General features: G+C 40.3%; 1 protein-coding gene and 1 long non-coding RNA gene across 8 annotated transcripts in view; one reads left to right on the forward strand and one right to left on the reverse strand.

Annotated features, from left to right (window-relative positions):
• The window catches only part of LOC147025460 (uncharacterized), an 88,492-nt gene that overhangs the window by 61,051 nt on the left and 1,367 nt on the right, over positions 1-26,074 (forward strand). The window contains exon 2 of the long non-coding RNA XR_015059545.1: positions 20,776-20,872. This is a non-coding gene — a long non-coding RNA (uncharacterized LOC147025460). The remainder of the gene's footprint in view (positions 1-20,775; positions 20,873-26,074) is intronic.
• Positions 1-26,074, reverse strand: part of LOC147025461 (interferon-induced protein 44-like) — a 77,638-nt gene that overhangs the window by 19,341 nt on the left and 32,223 nt on the right. For 4 of the 7 annotated variants that reach the window (XM_085886456.1, XM_085886458.1, XM_085886457.1 and 1 more), the window contains 5 exons: positions 24,128-24,149; positions 22,643-22,656; positions 19,987-20,029; positions 10,592-10,787; positions 8,117-8,266 (listed from right to left, as the gene is read on the reverse strand). In XM_085886456.1, coding sequence (XP_085742582.1) covers positions 8,117-8,266; positions 10,592-10,787; positions 19,987-20,029; positions 22,643-22,656; positions 24,128-24,149 — 425 coding nt within the window. Of the gene's footprint in view, positions 1-8,116; positions 8,267-10,591; positions 10,788-19,288; positions 19,464-19,986; positions 20,030-22,642; positions 22,657-24,127; positions 24,150-26,074 lie in introns of all 7 variants that reach the window. The other 3 variants (XM_085886452.1, XM_085886454.1, XM_085886453.1) reach the window with 1 other exon arrangement.

The following is a 26,074-nucleotide window of genomic DNA, read 5'->3' on the forward strand; positions in this document are numbered from 1 at the left end:
AGCAGCTGGCAACATGACGATGATCAATCCATAATGCACGTACAAATCCCACATGCAAGCTCCTCTAAATGGCTGGTTCCCAACTGCATGTCTTGTCTTTCCCAAGGCAAAGAGACTGCACAATGCAATGGATTAAAAAAAAAATCCAAATCCATTGGGACCACACTCTGTGTCGAGTGTTGGTGCTACCAAAACAGTCTCCTTGGCTCGTGGGCACAATCCTGAACAGGTCACCACTCTGACGCAAGATACTCAAATAGCTCAATCATCCCAGTGTGGAAGAAAATAATTATATTAATGTACTCTAATTTGTAATCGTTACTGGTGTTTTATAAATTTAATTTTATGCTATAAGTCAAATTGGCTGTCAGTTATGCTTTCCTGTATCCAAGAGTCTTTTACCATAAATGTTGATAAAAGGAATGTCTTGCTCTGCAACAAAGTGACCTGGGTTGATAACAGTAACTTTGCTATGATTACATCATTTACTTTTCGCCTGGAAGACACGTATTGCATTTTGGACTTCTTTGGCTAATGTTTAACAGCCCCCTCCACTATCCCAGCAAAGCATTATAAATACCAGAAATTGTAATCTTGTTTTAGTGCAAGCACGTAAGGATGTATACCATCTCAGTGGGTTGTACTCCAAGAGAGTGCAAGCACGTGTGGATGTATACCATCTCAGTGGGTTGTACTCCTTGGGACTGGCCAAATACCAAGTATAATAAAACTCTCTGATGTGATGTACTTTCACGTTGTGGAAGTGAAGTAATCGGTGTCTTTCATTTGAGCAAATAAATTCCACAACAAATGGGGGCTCGTCCAGGATGTACGAACTCCCAGCAGGCGGTCCATGGTCTGGAGGGACGGCAATCGCTTGAGCATGGTAAGCGGAGAGCGTTCGCCTTTCCCTCTGACGATGGGGCTGTTCTTAACGGGTAACGTACATTGGACAAAGGAAAGTACATGACAGACAGAGAGAGACAGAGACAGACAGACAGAGAGAGGCCGAAGAGCAGCGGCTGAGAGAGGCCGAAGAGCAGCAGTTGAGAGAGGCCGAAGAGCAGCGGCTGAGAGAGGCCGAAGAGCAGCGGCTGAGAGAGGCCGAAGAGCAGCGGCTGAGATTGTCCGAGGAGCAGCGGCTGAGAGAGATGGGAAATACAGGTGGGAAAAGTGATGAGATTGGGCATGACGAAGCGACATGCCACAGACCGCGCAGAGGACATGCGTGAGATATATGTTTGATGGGTACGGACCTGATTCTGTGAGAGACAGAGACACACAGATGTGCAAGCAATTGTTGCAGGGTGAATGAGCAAGGTAAACGAGCAAGGACAATGGCTCAGTGGGAAATAGATAAGTGTTATAAATATTCGTTGAGTTACCTGTTTGTATTTCTGGTTTGTTGTATTGTATTGTGTGGAGGTGTTACGGATTTGTAAATGCATTGATTTGCACGAAACATTTTGTAGGGTGCAGGAGACGATTGACCAGCTGGGAGCGTGGCTGGTGATTTGCATTGAGATGCATGTGTTGCTGAGTGAGTGGAGAAATGGAACTTGTGTGAGTCCAATAGATTTCACTGCAATGAAACGTGCTCTATTGGGATTTGGCTTTGAAAGCTTGTGGGAATGCATGTATGATGGAAAATGGAGATAGACATTGGTCGTCATAGTCGACTGTGAAGACTTTGGATGAGGTGAAATGCGCACACCGATTCCAGAGGAAACGATGATGACTAACTGCACGTGTTGTTGATTTACAATGCGGGGCAGATGTTGTTGAGAGTGTTTTGGTTTTTACCGGATTGAGTGTGCGTGTGTGTGTGAATTCACATTTTAGTGAAAATCTGAATTGAAAATGATATTTTAATAACGAAAGAAACTTCAGGCAGAGTCAAAGCTGCCTGGCTGTTCGTGGTTTGGTGCTGATAAAAAAACCCAAGGTCACGAATCTCTTTGAAATGGCTTTCTCACTGTTTCATAAACTTTGTATGCTGTTTTGGCTTTGAACACTGTACGTTGCATACATGATAAATGGATAGTCTCCTCGGAGCATCATTTGAATACCTGTTATAATAATAATAATAATAATAATAATAATAATAGTAAAATTGATGATGCATGCATGATAGTCTTGGGGTACTGTGTTGAGATGCACATGTTGTGCCTGGTGACGTGTCAGAAATGTTTCCATGATTTTGATTTGAGTTGTAACCATTGTACTGAAAAGATGTGATCTAAATGCAGAAACTTGATTTGGAATGATTTAAAATGATTTGATGATGTTTAGCACGTAGGGCGATTCACAGAAAATGCATGATGCCCTCGGATGGACGTTGAACTAAGCGTACTGTTTTATTAGTCTGAGAATGTTAAAGTTGATAGATGAATGAATTAATGTTGCCTTTTATAATGATTGATCTGTTAACGAAGTGCATCAGGTAGTGAAGAAAATTGGGTTAAAATACAGGACAAAGAAATGTAACAAGCTCCACACTTCGGAAAATATAAAGTGTTTTGATCTGCAAGCTTGTCTGCCAAGGTCAGCTGTCGGCATGAATAGCACAAAGCAAAACATCTCTGGTGGCTTTATATGTGTCTCTGGAGGCACCGCTGGGATATATTGGATTTGTCAGATTCATTCATGAATCATTTGTTTTAATTTGAAAAGAATTTTGTTTGTCACACAAGCAAGACCATAAAGCTATTTAAGTGAGATTTGACAAATGATTTGACAATTTTTATACACCTGTTAAAAAAAAAACAGAGGTTTCAACTGTATTTATTTGTTTTGATAAAAGAAAATGGATTCATAATTGAGAAGGTCAGAGGAAGTGATCGATGGCTCGTGTATGTGAAGTTGGTTATTGCAGCATGTTTGCTGTTTTGGAGAGAGAGAGAAGTGGACAAGATGGACAATGTCAGAGATTTAAAATGTTGATGGAATTCTGAGTGGTGATGATAGAGCTTGGTTCAGCATTATTTTTCTGATATATTTCATTGGTTAAACAAAGAAATGGATGCTCATCAGGTGAATGAAATAATGTTAGCATTTGGTGTTGATTAAACTGTTTGCATGTGATATTAATATTGAAAAAAAAACTTTTTAAATTACAATTTGAGAATCCTTTTACCAATGGACCTTGTTAATCTGTTAATTGAGGATAGAAAAAAGTCACTGAGAATTGAATCAACATAATATAATGGCAGTTGCTCTGGAACTACTTGTGAATGAAACTGTAAATTGCTTGGCAGATATGAATGTTAAATGGTAACTGTGCAAAATCGAATCGCTTTGGATTCGGTACTTGAAAGAAGTAGCTTACTTTTATATTTTTGTATAGATGATGGAATATTTTTGGTGAAAAAAATTATTGATTGCAAATTGGAACCCTGTTAAAGACTGTTGCCTTTTCTACATGGAAATAGCAAATGAGATGAATGTTTTGAGTATACATACAACTGAGATTTCTGTATATTTTAGCATGTCATTAAGGGAAATAATAAGGAAAGGGATAAAATATTGATATGACATATAATGCAAGTTGAGTGCTTCTGCAAGAACCTTGTCAGTCTTGTTGAAATACATGAGCCCATGACGTTTACTGATGGCATGTTTAATCGATGTTAACCTTGATTTTGTTTGTTTCGGAGTGGTGAGAGCAGTTGAACCATGCAATGTACGATTTCGGCGAGTGAAGCTTTGGAAAGAACTTCCACCGAAAGATTGTACGAAGGGGAGAACCCAGATTTGGGTGATTGGGCATTCAACACGTGATAATGAAACTACCCCCTTCCTGAGGAGATAATATGAGCAATGTGAAAAAAAGAAATGAAAAAAACCCACTGAGGAGAAGGTTGGACAAGTCAAACCACTGCAAAGCAATGTCTTAATGTTGCCATTGTGTGGTGCTTGCCTGGAGGAATGTCCTCAACCACACTCACGGATTGCTGCTCTGCAAATACATCGTGAATTTGCTGTGGTTGCTTCAATGCACAACGAGGGCCCAAACTCTGTTGGGGTTGGATCTCCGTTTACCTCTCAAGTCCTTTTAATCTCCTTCAACCCATTGTCGGGCCCAAGCTCGTACCTGCCAAGATCTACCTTCTCTTCAGCTCAAGGAGTGCTTCGACTGTGTTTCCCTTTGGGTGCTCTATCTACACCCTGACCTGTTTATCTTCTGACTGCAGGTAGCATGTCCTTTCAATGTGTGACACATGCTGATGAACAGGCCATAAATTAAATGGAAACTCACTCACCTGGCTGGGACACTATTTAAATGGGCGTTATCCAACATTCTTCTGATATGAGCACTCACTGCCATTGTTGATTGAACTTGTGTAACAGATATCTTTTCTCCTCCAGGAACGGGTTTTGGTGATCACGTGTAATATAATTATTCTAAATTTTCCTTATAAGGAAAAAAGTAGGGGAATTGTGGAAGAAAATAATGATATTGATGTACTCGAATTTGTAATCGTTGCTGGTGTTTTATAAATTTAATTTTATGCTATAAGTCGAATTGGCTGTCAGTTATGCTTCCCTTAAGCCAAGAGTCTTTTCCCCTAAATGTTGATAAAAGGAATGTCTTGCTATGCAACAAAGTGACCTGGGTTGATAACAGTAACTTTGTTATGATTACATCATTTGCTTTTCACCTAGAAGACACGTATTGCATTTTGGACTTCTTTGGCTAATGTTTAACAGCCCCCTCCACTCTCCCAGCAAAGCATTATAAATACCCGAAATTGTAATCTTGTTTTATTGCAAGCAAGTGAGGATGTATACCATCTCAGTGGGTTGTACTCCAAGAGAGTGCAGGCAAGTGTGAATGTATACCATCTCAGAGGGTTGTACTCCAATAGAGTGCAAGCACGTGTGGATGTATACCATCTCAGTGGGTTGTACTCCTAGGGACTGGCCAAGTACCAAGTATAATAAAACTATGATGTGACGTACTTTCACGTTGTGGTAGTGAATTAATCGGTGTCTTTCGTTTGAGCAAATAAATTCCACTACACCAGAAAGCTGGTACTCATTTTGCCAACCTCAGAAGGATGACAGCCTGAGTCAACCTCACCTGGTATTAATTCAACAGAAAAGCAGGATTTGAGCTCAGAACACTGGGATCCCAAGCCCACTACTCAAACCATTCAACCAACACCAGACAGAATGCAGTGATGGAAATTGAGTCCATGCAATGGACTGCTAATTACACAACACACAACGGGCCACAAACATGTCCGATGGAAGTCCAACACATTCAAACAGCTATCAAACTCAGGAAAGGGGCAGCAAAAGCATTAAAACAACAAAACTATTAAACATCTCAAAATTCAAAGCATGTCCGATTTGGACTCAAACTATTCTTTGTCATTCAAACTCCCGGGTCTCAATAACAGCCATGATCTTTTTGGGCAAGCCGCATTTTAAAGTTGACCTTCAAAGCCAGCTGCCGACTGGGCATCTTCCATCTTAAAAGTCCCTCTTGCACACCTGAGCTCCTATCTACCAATAAGGCCTTCACCGCAGCTTGATGGAGTACTGCTCTCCCCTCTGAGCTGGCTCCCCTGGCTCATATATTGCTCACGCTGAGGAAACCAAGGCCTTTAAGATTATTGGAATCTCTCGTGATGAATCTGAGTCTTTGGGTCTAACACTTTGCCATTGCAGACAGGTCGGTAGTCTCTCTGTCTTATGGCACCTCATTTCTGGTGTTGCAACCTCTGCTTTTTCTGTTCATTGTCCCCCATCCCTCTGCCCAAGTCTCTGTCTGGATCACAGTGTCCACCACCAACTCTGTTCTGGTGAAATTACCCACATGCAAGATCACTGCTCACCTCCACTCATTTATTCTTTTTTCCAACCTGTGGAATCAATTTCCACATTCTCTTCCATCTCATTCTTCCCTCCAAGTCTTCAAGACAGCTGTTCACCACCATCTCAGCTTGTCCCTAATCCAAAACCATGATATTTTCTACCCCCATTAACACCACACAAATCCCTCCTTCCAGTTTTCCAGTTTCCCCTCCTTGGAGTTTCCTCCTTTATCCATCTTCTCCACCCCGTGCATCATCTGTATCCATCTTGTCCACCTCATGCATCCGTGTTTTGCATCCTGTTTTTGTCTGTTACATCCTGATCCATACAATGTACTAGATGTTCCACAAGCATCGATTATGTGTGCAAAAAACCCTTTGGACCTCTAAAACCACTGAGACCCCTGAGATCCTCAGGAGCCCTCCAACCCCTCCAACCCACAAGAACCTTATGAGCCTTTTTCACCCTAAGACTATTTGAGGCCCTAAAGAACCCTAAGACCCTCAATACCCTTTTGACCTTTTATGACCCTAAAGACCACAAAGACCCTCAAGACCCCTCAGTCCCACAAGACCCTTTCCACCCATAAGATCATTTCGACCCTTGAGAACCCTAAGATGCTTTAATACTCTTTAAGACCCCAATACACCTAAGAATCTTTAATACCCCTAAGATCCTTTAGACCCTTTTCAGCTCAAAGACCCGAAGACTCTTTAGAAACCTATAAAACCTATATACCCATTTAGAAGCCCAAGACCACATTTCACCTTTTATAACATTTCAACCTTAAGAACCCTGAGACCTCTAAGACCCTTTAGATTATCTTATATCCTTCAGAGCCCCCAAGTCCTTTTTCTAACTTTTAGACCTTTTTAGGCCTTTAGACCTTCACATCTTTTCGACCTTGTAATACCCTGTAAACCCCTTTGGTGTTTAGACCCTTTTTAAACGTGTAAAGACCCTTCAGATTCTTTCAGAAAAAACTTTGACCCTTTAGACCTTAAATTGTACCCTTTGAACAACTTCGACTTTTTAAGACCCTTAAGACACTTGAGACCATCAAGGTCTTCACCAGGCAGTAATGAACTCAGAATATGTAAAGTTTTGCATTGAAAGGCTATCACAGTTTATATCAACTCTTTCAACTTTGAGACCATTTGACCTTTGCAACTTTGAAGACCTGTGACTGGTACACATTTACAATGACACCATTTAGATCTATTTGCAATCAATGACCTTTCATTCAGTCCATCCTTCCATTATACAAAATACACCACACAAAAGAAGTCCTAGTGAGGGTATGCAATCTCTGATTGCTCTTTTTCTTGTTCCTTGCAGCAATTTTACACATCATGAGTGGGTAATTGATAATATTTGTTAATTAATTATACTACATTTGAGTTCCTTCCAAGGAAATTCATTGCAAGAGTCATTGAGGTCCAAAAAGCCTGAACAATGATTGTCAACATAAAGTCGTTTGTTCGTGGAGTATCCTTTTTAAATGCTGAGCATCAAGCAAGGAAGTAACACATAGATTAAAAAAAAGTCTGAAGTATGACTCAGTCAGGGTCAGGTTGAAATGCTGACCTCTCAGATTCAGGGCAGACCTCACTTCTTCTTTGTTTGTGTGCAGCACAATATTCTGGGATAACATGATTGGCTGAGGGTGTGGCTGTGATCCTGCTGCAATACCCTCTGCTGGTTTGGGGCAGGATTTGTAATTTGTTCATGGTGCTGGTGATAGCTCGACTATTCTTCACAAAGGACAACATGGGGTTTTTCATGTCCACCAACAAAGGCTGGCAGATGGGACATCCGTTTAATATAAATTCGAGGGATGGCACACACACACACACACACACACACACACACACACACACACACACACACACACACACACACACACACACACACACACACACACACACACACACACACACACACACACACACACACAAGCACTGGGATGACAGTTTCGAGCTGAATCATGATTCTAACCCAGGCCAAACAGCTGATAAGTGAATGTGCGTAACTCGAGGCCATCCTGTCAGCCCAACAGACCTCACATTGATGTACATACTCAACAAGTGAATAAAAAAATTCAAAAGCTGTTAAGAGATTTCAGTTACCATTATGCTGCACTGAGTCTCGTCTAAATGATTTGTTCATTATTTTATTATATCTTGAATTGAAAGTGAAGCATCACCTTATGAATGCTTTGTTTGAGATTTGGAAAGTTTTTCTGAACCTTAACCCTTCAAAAATCAAAACATAACATGACACACAAACATACCAGATAATCTTTTTGAACGTGTCCCATGATGGTGCTCATGAGGTCCTCTTCACTAATTCCATTCTTGTCACTATCTTCCAACCCCATGGTATCACAAAGTTGCACAGGTAGAGCCTTGCCTTGAACAGCTTTAATATTCCAGAAGCGAAACTGTGGAACAAAAAGTGATATTGTTGAGAAAATGTTGTCTATCCAGTGCTTTTGTTTGGATTGTGTCATCAATTAATGACTTGAACAATTGTCAGTTTTGTACTATGTTCTGATAAAAGGTGGAAACATTTACAAGCAATGAAATCGCACTGAATTATCAGTGATGCAATTATACACTGTCCTCTCGAGCACAACAATTACAATAATACCAACAATAATTACAATAATACATTGAACAAACATTTACAACAGATGACTGCAAAATAAAGCACAAACCAAATACTCGGAACATGTTAAATGTACGAAATGTATGTATTTTTAAAAAGTGAGGAGAAGAGGATTAAGAGGACAAATGAAGATGAAGAGGATGAATGCTGCTCTTGCGCCAAAAGTGGGGAAAGTCGAGTTATTTCACGAACATGACTAAACAACTTGCTGAGCTGAACATTCTCATGCTGCATCAAAATTATGTAATTATTTGCTGTGGAACCTTCCTTCTCATGTAATTACTTCCCTCCCTCCTCAACCAACTTGTGCACGACAGCTTCCATCTCATTACTTGCACTATTCACCTCTCTCTTTGCTGCTTTCTTCTTCTGCATGTACAAGTGCAATACAAGTACAAGAAGCCTTCATCTGGTTGTCGTCCTCCATCTTTCATCTTTTCTATTCTCTTCCAAACCTCCTTCTAACAGATTACCTTTGCCATTTCATTCTACACCATACCTGGGTTATATTCCTGAGCGTTGTGCCCTTTTCCACTGTTTTTCAACACAAATCCTCTGTAACGTCCAGAAACACCTCTCTGTAACTTCTTCCACATACTGTATCAAAATCACGAAATTCCTTGCTGTGGAAGAACCACCAATTTTATCATCATTATCTGTCTAAGAGTGGCAAGTTCCTTTAGTGCCCCCATTCATACAAATTGCTTAAATATTTCAATATGTTGTCTTTGTTGCACCTATTCTGTTGTATTTTGACAATTCTACTCATAAAAAACAGTGTTGTAGATCCTCCCCTCTGTTACTATTAACACAAGACATTCCCATGGATCTTCCCCTGATGAAAAATTATGGATTCGATTTTGGTGCTCCATAAATGAAAATATTTTTTAATAGGAAGGTGCTGTCACTGAGAGCTTGAGCTCTACTACAGTTTAGCATTGAAAGGCTATCATAAGTTTTCAAAGACTATCATTTGTATTCAAAGATTATCAAAAAATGAGGCCTCGTAATGCCATGTCTGCTATAAAGAAACAAAATCCTGTGCAAACCTTCTGTCAGTCTGTTTCACATCTTACTCTCAAGTGGAATTGCAGCTGAATATTTCTCAACAAAGAGCCATCATCACTTGAAGAGAGAAAGATGATGAACAAAGTACAAATCTGATGAAAGTTGATGAGAGATATTGAAATCAATTTTTCAAATGCAATCTCCAATGAAGCAGGACAAGAGAAATATGTCACGATAATTTAACAAATGCTTGGTCCGACTTTTTAGTGGTCTTATAAACAATTTAAATGAAATGGAGATTTATAATTTATCACATTAGTTTTAAATCTATTCGAGTTTTACACTGCATCCCAAAATTAAATGTTGGACAAAGCAGTTGGTTTATACCAGTCACAATTTGAAACTGATCAGCAGAAGGAGAATTGTGTATTTTTAAGTTCCCCTGAGATTCCGTTGAATCTCAAAGAAGATGTTGTGTCCCAGCCTTTGAATCGAGAGTACAAGTGAAGAACAATCAACATTGTCGAATCACCATCGTCATCACACAGTTTTATAATATATATCTGCATCGAGTTCTTTCTTCGCACATTACAAAATATTATCAACAAGAATGGCACTCCGTAGAGCGCATACCTCCGCCAGGCTGAACAGTTTACATTTTATATCCCAATGATGAGCAGGGTCTGGATCCAGACCCTAACCAAAATCGAATCGGCTTGTTCTTGTCAGCAAACCAACTCGTCCACAACTTTTTGAGATATTGTACGATATATCGCTTTTGGCCCGATCACTCATTGGTGGAGAATCACTTAAAATATTCCAACATCTGCATCCAGATCCCGATCTTCACCAAACTCGAATCATTTTATCCTTGTCACACACCCAACCTCTCAAGCAATCCGTCCACAACTTTTTGAGATATCCTGTTCACAGAAAGACAAACAGACTGGGGTGAAAACATAACATCTGCCCATGTTTGGTGGTGGGGGTAACAACATGAGAATGGCAGTTGGAAAACTGCAACTGCTTCGTAGTACATAGTATTTTGAAATAGGAAATTAATGCACATTCGATTGAATCAGAACACTACCTTCAAGGTGAAACTTCCTGCTCCAATACCAACTTTGGCATCCTGGCGAAGGCGTCCTGCAAAAACCGTGTTGATCGAGTTCACGAAGCTGGATTTGCCCGATCCTATATGCCCAAGCATCAGGATTTTGGCAGCTTGTACGCTCTCAGCTTCTGGTTTGAAACTTTTAATGTCATCCAAAAGTTTGTCTCTCGTCCTATTCAGAAAAGGAGATGTCAGTTTGATTATTTATATTCTTCAAAATAGAACTACAACAATGAGGAAAGTTCAAACTGTGGTGAAAAATATGTTTATTGGGCACAGGGGGGCAATTATTAATGTGTAAGGCCTTAGCATGGACATGTGCTCAAAAAGAGTGGTTCATTTTTCCCTCTTCTGTATTAAGGAATTTCATGTTCAGGCGAGGTTGGTAAATGTATGCTGTCAGGAGAGATAGTGTTGTGAGCAGTAGGAGGACATTTCGCTTCAGGGGTCATGTGACCTGGCCTCGCTATTTGAACAGGAAAGGGCCAAGCTAGAAAAGGTAGGGATCTTTACATTCCAAGCATGACAATGCAGCAAAGTTAGATCCCTTTTCTCCCCCTCCCTCCAACGTTGGCATATTTCTGAGGCTGTGATGCCATTACAGCGATATCATCACCCACGGCAATCCCCACTGGAGCCCCCCTCCCCCTCCCATTGGATGAGTACTACTATTGGCTGGAGCCACGTGCCTTCACATGACAGGCCACACCACACCACATGAGGGTCAAGGTTGGAAGCATGCGAGGGGAGGGAATATTTCCTTTCATTATTTTTGGTTATTGTCAATGTGACACCAAAAAAATTCATCCACTGGCAATTAAATTGAAAAAGGGTGCATTTTTATCATAGTCAGAAAATGGATACCATAAGCAGAAAATTTGAAGACTAAGAGTGGAATAGGAAAGGGGGATTTGGGGCCACCTTGTGCTAGGAGGGCTCCAGAGTTCTGGGAATGCTCCCAGACCCTTACCTTTAAAGATGAATATAGACGTCTTGAGGCAATAGAGATGTGACTTGTACCACCGAGATTTCCATTTGGATATTGGTATTTTCTTTGGTATGCCCAGGTGTCTTGCGATAATAGAGATCTGACTTGTACCACCGAAACATCCAATTTGAGCTATCCGTGTTAGTAACATGTCGCAACAGCAATGGAAGACACAGGGCATTACATTGCTGTGAAATTCAGCTCGCTGCCAGATTAAGAGCGAAGCTAAACAAACTAGAGAGCCAACCAACGCTTTGCTTTCGCAAAGCAAAAAAGGAATTTGAAGTCATCCGCCTTAGGTATATCCTATGCACCAGTCATCTCCATCTCCATGCTGCCACCGGAGAAAAAGGATGCCAAAATCAATCAGGAGGAGTTCCATAAAATTATTGCCTCTGAAAACTGTCTCGGCGAACATGACCGCCTCGTCCGGCGAGTTCAGATAGAGTTGGGACTTCGCGACCACCACCAACTGGAAGGGGCCGCACTCCTTGAGCAATACACCAGGCACGGCATTGATTGTGTCGCTAAGACTGTCAAGCACTGCATCGCGACCGTCGAAGGGAAGTACAACATTTGTTTGGACTGTTGCGTCGAGATGTCAGTCAACGCTGATACTTCAGAGCTTACCTGCGCCAAGTGTGGAAAGATCTGATAGTTGATAGGAAACGTCTTCGATAAAGCACAGTTATACATTCAGGAGGGGCAGAATGTCAAATCAGGCCAGTTCAACCCGAATCACCACTTTTAGTTCTGGATGGACCACATCTTAGCCCAAGAGCTGGAGGAGGAGCTCGGAGATAAAGATGACCCCGATAATACTTATGGAGAAAAACTCCTGGAGCAACTCCGGGAAATCATTCGGTGCAACAAGAAAAACCATCGCCTACTCACAGTTGATGGCATCCGAGCAATTCTGAAAGAAATCAGGTGATCAGATCTGAATAAAAACTCCACTCTTTTTACGCGATGACTCGCTGCAATTGCCCATTTGCAGCTTCCTGAATCGTTCTTATAATGGGCAAAAAATCTTTTCACGGAAGCCATCAAAATTTGGGACCGGGTCCGACCCACTGGGCTGGTGAACCATCGTTATTACCGTTACTACATATTCAAGATCCTTGATGCAATTCTTCCTGAAAATACTGGCCCGTCGGCAGTAGAAGCGAAGGAGCTCTGGCAGGTCCTCCACTACATACACATTCAGGGACGGGCTACCCTCGATAAATGTGACAGGGAGTGGGAAAAAATTTGCTCGGAGCTTCCTGAGAGCAAGTAGACTGTCACAAACCGAGCAAAAGCCCAGCGGCACCAGCTGCTCCAATTCTCGTGGCCGTCAAAGTTACAAAGTTTGTTTTCTGTAATTCTTGAACACAAAACGAACTCAAGATTTCTTTGCCATACATATCATATAATTTATAAGTCCATGGTACTGTGTCAAGCACAACAACAATTTTAAATAACTCACGAGTCCATGTCTTTACATACCCCTTCTCAAAATGTGATTTCCATTGGTGGATTTGTTCAATATCGCCGACTCTAAGCTTTGGTTTCCTCACATTAATTTCTTGTTCGTATTCTAATTTTGCAAATGATTCTGAGGGTTTCACTTTTGTTCTGGAGTGAACTGTGTCATTAAAAATATCTACAACATCTTGTATGATAGAAACCCATTTCTTATAGACGAGGTGAGTAAACTTTTTGTGCAATCTCTCCTTCAAAGTGTGATTAAAACGCTCAATGACAACAGCCTTTCCTTCATTAAAGGTACTGTACAATGTAGTACCATGGGCCTTCAGAAAATCCATAAATATTCTATTATAGAACTCTGTGCCCTCATCATTCCATAGCTTCTTTGGTTTCCTTTTGCTTTAACTAAATATCCTGTTGAAAGCCAACATGAGAGTATTTACTCTTTTGTTCTTCAAAGGAACAGCCCCCGCCTATCTACTCCTCAAATCAATAACGGTTAAAGCATACTTATATCCTCTATCATGATTGAGTTCAAACAAGTCAGCAGACCAAATGCAATCAACTTCTTTGGAATAAACCTTCCTTCTTTTAAACTTTGTGATTATTGGTTTCTCAAATTCATCAGCCAAAAGCTATTCAGTCTTAATGACATCATCAGAGTTTTAAAGTTTTTGAGGGCTCCACCCATGGTGGAACACCAACCCAGAGTCCCAACCTCAATTTAGCACATATCATCTTCTTACCAATAAATCTCCCAACTTTCTATGTCAGCGTTGGATTTCGTATCAGAGATAAATTACACAACGTTCCTCTATCATCTTTGTGTTTCTCATCCAAAGTAGTGCTATTCCGAAAATCAATATTGTGCTTCATACACACTTCATCAACCCTATTTTTGGGTCTGCTCCAAGGTTTAGGATTGCCAGCTTTGTCGAATCTCTTATCCAAGTTTGTGCCAGGACCACAGAATGAATACCCCAGTAGATGTACGAGGTCCATCTCAAAAGTAACGGGACTGAGCATGCTGTGTGCTCCACTTACACAACTGGAACGAACGGGTTGCGTCACAGCCTTTCGCAACATTCCAGCAATACATATATATATATATATATATATATATATATATATATATATATATATATATATATATATATATATATATATATATGATTGGTGATGGTTGACTGCACTCTTGTGTGATTTTTTACAGGTCATTCTTTACACGTTGTCTAGTCTGAGCCGTTGCTCTATGCATCATGAGCAGACAGCCAATCTGAAGTTTCTTGCCAAGCTTGGCAAAACACCTTCCGAATCCTTCACAATGCTGCAGCAAGTCGACGGGGAAGAAACAATGTCACGTATACGTGCATTTGAGTGGCACAAGAGGTTCAAAGAGGGACGGGAGGAGGTTGAAGATGATCCATGGTCAGGAAGACCTTCAACGAGCAGAACGGTGGACAGCATTGAGCGTGTGAAGCAGATGGTGCACGCAGATCATCGACTCATGGTGCGGATGATTGCTGAGGAACTTTCCATCAACAAGAACACTGTCTGGAGCATAATCATTGAAAATCTCGAAATGCGCAAGGTGTGCGCAAAGATAGTCCCCAAGCTGTTGTCCGAGGACCAGAAACAGCAAAGAATCACTGTCTGTTAAGATATTGAGTGCCTCAAGGACAATCCAGACCTGCTCGGGACTGTCATTAATGGCGATGAATCGTGGATATTCAAATATGATCCTGAGACCAAACGGCAAAGGCATCAGTGGAAAAGTCCGGCATCACCAAGACCAAAGAAAGCAAAGATGTCGAAGTCGAAGGTCAAGGTGATGCTCATCGCATTTTTTGACATCAAGGGCATCGTTCACTTCAAGTATCTACCACACGGTCAAACAGTGAATCAATACGTGTACAAGAAGATCCTCCGGCGCCTCATGAGATCAGTCTGGGACAAGAGGAGGGATTTGTGGGAGAACAACGCCTGGGTGCTCCACCATGACAACCCTCCTGCTCACAGTGCCCTGACCATCCGACAGTTTCTGGCGGAGAGAACGTGCCAACTCTGGAGCAACCCCCTTATTCACCAGACTTGGCCCCTTGTGATTTTTTCCCATTCCCCAAGCTCAAGGGGGTGATCAAGAGGAAACTATTTCCTGATGTGGAAGCCATCAAAAGGGCCGTGACGACGGAGCTCTGGAGGATTCCAGAAGAAGCCTTGCAGGGGTGCATCGATGCGTGGAAGAAGAGGATGGACAAGTGTATGAGACTGGAGGGAAACTATTTTGAAGGGGACAAGCTGTGATTTCAATATATTTGTTGAAATAACATTTCTGTGGTCAGTCCCGTTACTTTTTAGACAGACATCGTAGTTCTCCAGGTATCCCAGTCATTGTAAATTTACTTCCTGATAGCAATTTTTGTATATATCCTCCACTTTTCTGCTGAGAAATGAATTGATTCTTTTTAGTTTCACACATCGTACATATCCCTTTCTGTATAACTACATTATTTTTTTTACCTTTAAGAATAGAGACATCTTGAGTCTTGGTTTTCTTTCTGCACTTGGCAAAATGAATCATTCTATTTAAACTCATACAGATTATAAGAAGCTTTTTCACTTTCAGCATAAACATTTGGATCTTCATTTTACAAAAGCGGATAATACGAAATAGCGTTTTCATACTTTGCTATATAAAGTACTCAAATAATTTTCTTCTCTCATTTTTTTAGGATTAAGATGAACAAATGCTGAAGTCATATCTACATCTTCTCAATCAGCTCTCGCCTTCACCTTGTCAGCAAACTCTTTTTTCAGCTTTCCTTATCTCGAAGTTTTCTTTCCTTCACTTGAATCACTCATTTTAATTGCTGTCTCTACCTTTGAACATTCTTCGGGTAATTTATCTAACCATTCCAAAATTTCATCATCATTTAATGTCTTGTGTTTCTTTTCTTCTATCTCATCCCCAACCCCATCCTCATCAACGTCCCTTTTAACCTTTGAACCATCTCCCCATAGAATATCATACATATATTCATCAGCATTTGATGATATTCTTTCATCTGTAATTATTTTCTTGAGAATGGGTAACCAGGAAAATTTATTCACTGTTTCTAAAAGAGCGATATGTTTTGCAAATTTTAATACCTTATGTTTATTTGATATTCTCATTAAATTTGTATTTGTAGGTTGAGCAACTTCAGTGTAAAATCATCTACTAATTGAGAATGTTCCATTCTTATGTTTTAGATTATATTTCTTAAAATATTGAATGCCTTTTTCTCACAAGTATCCTTGGATACAAAATGGTAATTTTCTTGAAGAGTTTCCTCGCTTCCTGCCATGTATTATATATATTATAAAATTTAGAAACACACGAAACATTAAGATGAAAACACACAACACCACCCCATCTTCCCATAGTCATATTGGTTTGAAAACCCTGACTTATTACAATCAACTGTGTTTCTCTTGAATTCATAATATAAACCATTGTGAGACTTTCATCGATTTTTCTCTGATCAAAATATTTTATTCGTTGTTTGCTAATTGTGCTTCCACAAATCTTATTGCTTCTGCAGAGTGGAGAATAGTCTTCCTTGCGAGAATGTTTCAATTTTTCAAGGTCTTGAAGGTTTATTGAAAATGACCAATTTTACCCTAAATCAGGCATATTGAATTCCCAAGGTGCTATTCTCAAATTGACGATGTGCCCTTGTTCATAAAATTATATTTCTATTGGAACGTTGAACAATGTAGTACTCGGCATTCATGTTCTTGTTTCTGTATGATTTTTAAATAAATATCTGTTTTGCTTATGGCGAGGTGTTATGTCAAATCATTTAATCTCAACAAGTCGTTATTATCTGTAGGACTCGGATGATTGGTTCATTCATAAGAATTCCCCATATCGATATTCTGTGTATTACAGTATTTCTGGCACTCTGTCTGTGCTTTTGTGTAATAATTGGACAAATTAATGGCCAACTCATACGACACACTGAAGGTCGATCCATCCTTTTTAACATACACCATATATTCAGAGCAGATTAAAAATGATGTCATAGAAATCCCCGTTGTTGAGATTAAATAACACATATAAGCACAATTGTGCGCAACATTTCAAATTGATGGCTTGTATTTTGAAGCGTCAGATAATCACCTACCCTTAAAAGTTTTCTAACTTCAATAGGTGGTGGAAGACCATAACTGTCAAAATAATATTTCTGTCTCTGTTAAAAACACATACCCAATGAGAAATATTCCCATGACCTTCTTTTAATACCAGGTGGGGTTGACTCTGCCTGTCATCCTTCTGAGGTCGGCAAAATGAGTGCCAGCTTGCTGGTATCCTGTGTTGGAGTGGTGACTCGTCCAGGATTGTGTCCAATCGCTAAGGAGACTGCTTGGGCAGCACAAATGCTCTGCACAGATTATGGTCCCAATGGAAGGATGGATGGATGGATGGACCTCTTTTTGTAAATTTAACACCAGCTTGTGCAATAGAAGAAAACATATCTCCAACAATCAATATTGCTTTATCTGGAAGGATTTCAAGCTTTTGAGGAAAATGTACAATCACACTGCTATCTGCAGCAATTTGTTTCTTAATCTCTGTTATGTCTTTCCAGCTCTTTTTGAGCGTGTAGTTGAGCCTTCCTTTCATTCGCAGTTTTTACCGCCAATGAAATCCCATTGGCTCCTGATGAAATCACAAGGCTCCCGCAACACCAAGACCCACCAGTATAAGGGGAAGGGATATAATAAATCCTCCACTCGTCTCCCTTATCAAATATTTCTTCAACATAGGTTTTGTTATTTTTACTCGTAGCTGACCAGTGTCATTGAAGGTTTCTGCTTGTTCTCTCGGGAGTAAAATCTATTGCCTCAAGACATCTACATATGTTCATCTCTAAAGGTAAGGGATGGGATCATTCCCGGAGCTCTGGGGTCCTCCTCGCACAAGGTGGCCCCGAATCCCCCTTTCCTGCACCACTACAAAGGCAGGATGTCAGATGTTAACAAAGCATGAGATATCGCCAGAGAGATGAAACTGATCTCATCTCTGACATTGAGGGCCTCCAGCCATTCTTGGATGAGTTAAAGCAGCATGTCTCAGGTGGAATGACCTCTGAGATGAGGTTGTTGGAGAAAAGGAAGGATTTCATTTTAACTGCCATGATGCATTCTATGACCTTGATGATGATGAAAGTAAGCTAATTGTTCTGCAGTGAAGGGGATCAGTTTTTGCACTTTTAAATGTAATACAGTGATGTTGGTGGATTTCCAAGCAGATGGAACATGACCGAGAGGAAATAACAAGGTGAAAAGGGTAGTGAGAGGATGAGAAAGAGCAGCAGAGCAGCATTTTATGACACGTGAGCGAATGCCATCCGGTAAAGTTGCAGAATCAAAGTCGAGGGTTGAAAGAACTTTCTTCAATCACTGTATGAATCCAGGAGCAGTTGGTATGACAGGGAAGGATTGGTACAAAGAGTGAGGGGTTGGGGATACAAGATTTGGAAGCAAACATAGAATTGAGGCATTCAGTCTTCTCATGAGCAGAGTATTCTGTGGTGCCATTTGAAGAATGGTAAGCGATGGAAGGGGAGTATACACCAGCGACAAATTCAACAAGGCAACACCAGGTTTTAGAGGAGGGAGAAAAGTTTGAAAGTTCATTCTTGAGGTTGGATTATACCCTTTTTACATTAGCATTACACATGTGAATTTAGATTGGCACAAATGATAATCTCAAACAAGACAAGGGAAGTGGAGCACAAGGTGAATGTCTGATTGATTTAAAAAAATTATACGTAAAGAACAAAGGGACAGGTTGCCACTCTGACACAGGTTACCCTGGTTGGTTATTAATTCAGGAGACTGGTACTCACTTTGCTGACCTTTGAAGGATGACAGGCTGAATCACCCCACCTGGTGTTAGTTGAACAGAAAAAACAGGGGCTCAAACTCAGGACCCTTAGGTCCCAAAACAGCCACCTTAACTGCTAAGCCAACACCAGGCTTGGGCTTGATTAAGCCTCACTAATAATTTTATTCAACATATAATGAGATTTTTCAGGGTCTTGAGAAACACTCGACCAAATTTTGAATCACACTTGACCCAAAACAAAGCCAATAGAAATCTGATGCAACAAACCCGGGCAGTGTATAATCAGTAGGGGCCTCGAAGCCTGATGTCTTCGACCCACCAGAAAACCAACATGGCAGCCATATAATTTGTTTGGGTGGCATGGTGGGTGGAGTCAAGGGACAAATGTGGGAGATGTCTGGCAGCAGTCTGACCAATGGGTGCCGTTTTCAAAAATCGACCCCAAACAAGAACCACAACAACAACCATGTGGAGCTCTTGTTGACCTGCGGCATCTCAGGCAAAAACAAAGTTGTACTCAAGTGATTGCATCTTCACACATATAAAGTACAACATTTAGAACAGAGATTTGCCCAATCCAAAGTTGTTAAATTTATTTTGCTCTCTTCCTTTCTTTGAGTGCCAGGTGCAGAGAGCACCTGAAAATATTCCTTTTTAACCTCCCATTTTTAAGCTCTTTCCACAAGGACACAAATAAAAGGCTTCCTTTTTATGTTTTTCTATTGTGGTATTTTTACCACGGCCGACTGCTCATTAATATTAAACGTGTGCTTTGAATTATGCTTTCACCTGAACTGTTCAGTTGATTATTATTGGTTTGAGCTTCATTCATTCAACATCAAAATGTTGCTTTGGAAGTTAAATCTGTTTGTCATGAACTTTCAGTTAACCATCAATGAATGTGGATCTGTAATCAGAGTTATTGATGGCCAGAATTTTGTTTGTAGAAAAGTTGTGATGGGAATAATCCAATGCTTTATCATGCTGTCAATTATTTTGAATGAAAAGTTTACTTACTCTGCACTCCAATTGATTTGCCTTTTCGGCTCGTCCAATAGTGCTGAAAATAAAACAACAAAATATTGCACAATCATACACAATAAATAATTCAACAAATATGTACACCTTTTATTTGAGAGAAAACAAATATTTGGAAATAAGGATGAAATCAACATTAGGTGAATTGAAGTATGTGAGGAGCAGCTTGGGGGAAGATAAGAGATGGTGTTGAAAAGCTGTTTCTTCAAAAAAGCTGTTCACCACCATCTCTTCTCTTCCCCCATCCAAAACCATGATCTTTTCTACCCCCGTGAATCCACCCCAAACCCACCTCCTTCAAATTCCCTGCTTTCCTTCCTGAAAGTCCCTGTAGTATCCATCTTGTTTACCCTGTGTATCCCACCCCATCCCTCTCCCTTCCAAAGATCTCCTAATGTCTCTGTTCCCCACTGTTTTGTGTTTCCCTGCCCCACCCTTCTTGTCTCATACTCCCCTGATGGTACATTCTGTGTGTTAGCTCTTCTACGAGCCTTGACATTGTATATTTAAAAAAAAGAAGAAGAAGAAAAAAAGCTGATATTTCAGGCATTAACCCTCTGTCAGCAGGTTATAATCAAGTTTCATCGGAGTTGTTTGTGTTGGTTTTGAGAAGAAAGCAAATAACTCTTTAGGGGGGGTAACCCCCCATAAACCCCCTATATAGACCCCAAGAGACCTCGATTTTTTAATGCGGTGAAGAAATTTTCGTACATCACGGGTGATGAATGTTGTGGTAAAGTTTCATTGAAATTGTCCATGTCGTTTCAGAGAAGAAGTTGTAAGTATTTGTGGATGGACAGACGGACGGGCAAATGGATGGTCGGACGACACGCCATCCCATAATCTCCCCTGAACTACGTTCCAGGTGAGTTAATTTGGGTCAATGCCCCTCGGCTCACCTGGTAGAACCAGGGAATCACTGGTAGGCGTGGATAACCCACAAAATATGTCCATTAGGTGATGGCTTGAACAAACTTGTGAAAGCACCATGCAGAGATGATTCCCACCAAGTTATCTAAATCAGGTGAATACTTTTTAAGAAGCAGTCAAAAGTAGGGATCCTGGAATCGTAATGACCTTTAAGTTCACCAAATGAATGAATGTGCAATTTTTTGATGGGATTTGAAAGGCATCAGGAGACCCTGGTCCTTGGAAGTTCTAAAACGTTTGGTGAAAATATAACCAAACGTTTTAGAACTCGTTTCTTAGAATTCGATTTAGCATCACGGTTGATGAAAGATTTAGTCAAGTATCAATGAAATATTTTGTGTAGTTTCAGAGAAGAAAGCAAATACCTATTTTGGGGGTCAAATCTGGACCCACTTTCAACCCCACAAGACCCCCCTTAGCCCCTGATATTTTTAATGCCATAAGCAAACTTTAATACATCACCGGTAATGAACCTTGTGGTCAATTTTCATCGAAATCGCGTCTGTAGTTTTGGAGAAAAAGATCCAAATGTTTACATCCTGACTGACTCACTGAATGGACACTGCCCGATGCTACCTTCATAGCTATTATCCTTGTTAGCTCACCTGGAGAAAAGTTCGCATGAACTTCTCTCTCGGTGAGCTACTAAGGAAAATAAGGAAAAAAAGATATAAATGTCATAGCCCCTGTTGTTTTAGTAATTTTGCTATTCGGAGATAAAGGGTGAGCCCATATTTATTGCAACTAAAATGGCCGCCAGTCTAACAGGGGCCATCTTTGATCAGATCACAAAATAAAGTTAGACGCAAGTGTATGGCATTGTGTACTGTGCTTGTGTCACATTTGAACAAAATCGGACCATGAATGTCCGAGAAATGGTTGGGGACACTTTTAAGCAACAAAATGGCCACCAGTCGGCGATGTTGGATCTGATCATGAAACATGATGTGCATACATAAGCCATCATTCTTTATCTGTTTGCCAAGTTTGAACAACATTGGTAAATGCATGTCTGAGAATTGATTGAGGACATGTTCAACAATGGGTTTTTTTACAACTAAAATGGCAGCCAGTCGGCCATCTTTGTTCTGATCTCGAAAATAAATGACGTGCTTTTGTAAGCTGTCATTCTTTATATGTGTTCCAAGTTTGAACAAGATCGGTAAATGCATGTCCGAGAAATAGTTGAGGACGTGTTCGATAGCGGGGTTTTTTTTACAACTAAAATGGCCGCCAGTTTAGCAGTCGGCCATCATTGATCGCATCGTGAAACAAAATGATGTGCATATGAATACCATCACGTCTTGTCTTTGTGGAAAGCATGAATAAAATCGGTCCATACATGTCTGAGATATGGTTGCGGATGCACACACACACACGGACATGAAAATCGAGACCAAATCCATAAGCCCCTCTTTCAGACCAAGTCCAATGGGGGAAATAACATGGACGAGTTTAAAGCATCACAGGCACAGCGAGTGTGGCAATGTATAGTTAAGGTGGATATGACTTGAAATACAGATGTAACTCAACGATATAGATTTACACATACAATTGACCTGCCCCCCAAAAAGCAGTGTTTATAGCACTTTAAATTGAGCAAGGCAACTATCACAATATGGAATACTTTATAAGTAAACAATTTTACCATTGGTATCCACATGTTTTCACGATTCTACTTCATAAATTACATGCAGTAACTTACGTGATTGCTTGGGGCTAGGGGGGAATGGGGTTGGGGGAAGGGAGAACAAAATTATTATCTGTTCTTTCATTTCATAATACAATTGTAATATCTATCATGATTGCATAACAACATCAAAATGATGTTGTCATGAGTCCAGAACAAGTGCATGCCCACTCTCAGGTAAGGCAGAAAACAACATTTAGTCAAAGACACATTTCCGAAAACAATCGTGTTTAAAATATATATATTTTCCTTCTGGAGTGTGGGGGGGGGGGGTGAGGATGACAATGGTTGTTGAGTGAAAAATGAACAAACAGCGACATCAAATTCACTCTTTGGTGAGATCATCTTGCAGATATCATATGATCATCAGGATGTACCCTCTCTCCCCGATTATTCGAGGTAGTTTTGTAATTCCCGTATAAACGTGTCTACTGTTCCGACAAATGCAACCTTTTCATGGAGACCAGTCAATGCATTAAGTATTTTATTTTAATGATGTTGTCTTTTTCCCACAATGTAATTGGAAAGCTTTGTATTTTTTGCATTTCCAGAGGCAAACAGTTGTGTTTAATGAGTCAAGAGCATTTTCCCCCAGTTATCACGAATGACTGCATTGAATCACAAAAATGCACAAGCAAAGCAAGAAGCATGTTGGACACTGCAATGGTCGCCACCTGAATCGGATTCATTTGCGATAAAAAAAATAATTTAAAAAACACATAAATGTCATAGCATTCATTGTTTTAGTAATCTTGCTGCGTGGAGTTAAAGGGCTAACTCATATTTACAGTATGTGCAACTAAAATGTCCACCAGTCTAACAGTCAGCCATCTTTGATCAGATCATAAAATAAAATGATGTGCATGTGTATGTCATCAAGTACTGTGCTTTTGCCAAGTTTGAACAAAATCGCACCATGCATTTCTGAGAAATAGTTGGGGACACATTTAAGTATCAAAATAGCCACATGTCCGCCATCTTGGATCTGCTCTCGCAAAAAAAAATGATGTGCAGATGCAAGGCATCATTGAATATCTGTGCGCGAAGTTTGAACAAAATTGGTGAATGCATGTCTGAGGAAAGGTTGAGGATGTTTTTGACACCGGGTTTTATTACAAATAAAATGGCTGCCATTCTACCAGTCGGCCATCTTTGATGTGATCGCAAAATTTAGTGAGTTGCATGTGTATGCCATCATGCACTGTGCTTCTGCCAAGTCTGAACAAAATCGGACCATGCATGTCTGGAAAATGGTTGGGGACACATTTCAGGAACAAAATGGCCGCCAGTCGGCCATCTTGGATCTGCTCGAGAAAAAAAAAATACATATTGGGTCAAGTCTGCTGTCAGTCTCTAAGGGATGTCTCTGGCCTTGGCTTTGACTAATTCAGAAGAACACAAACTCATCTGAACTCTGCATAAACAGAGACCAAAAAAAACTTAATTCCTCTTACATTATCTGCACATCATGGTAAAATATTTTTGGAAATTGGCACTTACCTTTCTGGTTCTGGTGTTGGTTCTGAAAAAGAAAAATGAAAACATATCTCATTGCATTGTAAATGAATACCTTTGCAAACATATCAATCACTGCATATCATAAGGTAGCATGTAAATTAAGCAGGTCCATCTTGCAAAGGCAATGGAGTATAACATGACACGAGCACACACACCTAATAACACCATCTGGTGGAAAATAGCATTGGCTTGTTGGGTTGCTTCAGTCAGGCAAGTGAGAGGAAATATATTTCGTATGCAGCATATGGCTGCTGGTTGCATCATTGCTGGGAGCTGATACTCAGTTTATGCCTGGTGTTGGCTTAATGGTTCGGGTGGTGGGTTTGGGATCCGAGGATCCTGAGTTCAAATCCCACTCAGCTGTTGATTTAATATCAGGTGGTGTTGACTCTGCCTGTCATCCTTCTGAGGTCGGCAAAATGAGTGCCAGCTTGCTGGTGTCCTGTGTCTGAGTGGTGACTCGTCCAGGATTGTGTCCAATAGCCAAGGAGACTGCTTTGGCAGCACCAGTGCTCGGAACAGAGTATGGTCCCAATGGATGGATGGTACTCATTTTTCCGACCTCAGAAGGATGACAAGCTGGTGTTATTTAATGGAGGACAGGGGCTCAAATTCAAGACCCGAAGATCTTAAGCCAGCTACCTTAACCGTTAAGCCAACACCAGGCTGAGGTTGGAGGTGATATCCAGCATTACTTGTATTGTGTACTTCATTGCAGAAAACTTCATACAAACACTTTTATGATTGTTAATTTTATGCGAGAAAACAGAAAAGTGAGCTGACATCATTGGAAATAATAATATTTACGATTGCTTCTTAAACATGTTCAGGTGATTTAACTTCAGCCTAAATCATGCTGATGCAGTTTATAGAGACTAATCTCCAAAGAGTTACAATTCAGACCTCCATCGAAAACCTTTAAGTTTGAGAAAAAAATTGGACAAATGATTTCAAGGAATACAAGCAACATGGATACAGGAGAGGAGGATATCGGCCCATTGTGACTTATCCACACCCAGGTCATTCAATGTCAAATCATCAAAGAATCTGCCGTCATCTCTCAGATTTTTGTAAAACTTTGGGAACCAATTGGGACCCATGAAAAACGGCAAGAACTCAAATATTTTTGCTAACAGCCTCTTAATTAGTGAGATACAGACTAACGAACTTTGGACTAATTAGCACGACGTTGCGAATTCAAATGGCCATATCTCTAAAAGTATAACACCTAGAGAGCTGGTTTTGATGTCATTTTAAAGGTATTTTCATGCCCTATGAATTTGTCTGGGCAAGATTTTCCTACCTCCAACCACAAAAAAAGTTATCACAAAATATAAACTTCAATCGTGAATCCCCAAAAAATGTATCGTTCAGATTTCCTCAAATTCATCCCAGAGATACCTTATGATGTCAAGAAGCTTTCACATAAATTTTGTGATGGGCACTCCAATAGTTTCTGAGATATGAGCAATAATGTACATGTACGTCTGGCATATCGGTTAGAAAATCAGCATTTGTAATGTATTATACAATCAATAAGTGAGTTCAAGTACACAGTGTTCACTAACCTGACTTAGGCTTTCAGTTTCCTCTTCAATGCAGCAACAGCAGCACTTGTTTCTTCCCCTCAGGCCCAGTTGAAAATGAAAGTATATGATACTTCAAAGCAATTGATGGTCGTTCCCTGTGTTCCCTGTCATGGCTCGGTTAGAATGATTGTATAATACATTACAAATGCTGATTTTCAAACCTATATGCCATACGTGCATGTACATTATTGCTCATATCTCAGAAACTATTGGAGTGCCCATCACAAAAGTTACGTGGAAGCTTCTTGACATCATAAGGTACCTCTGGGATGAATTTGAGGAAATTTGAAGGATACATTTTTTGGGGATTCACGATTGAAGTTTATATTTTGTGACAACT

Source organism: Eptatretus burgeri, chromosome 6 (genome assembly GCF_056783735.1).
Source record: "Eptatretus burgeri isolate ZD-2024b chromosome 6, Ebu_testis_v1, whole genome shotgun sequence".
NCBI lineage: Eukaryota > Metazoa > Chordata > Myxini > Myxiniformes > Myxinidae > Eptatretus > Eptatretus burgeri.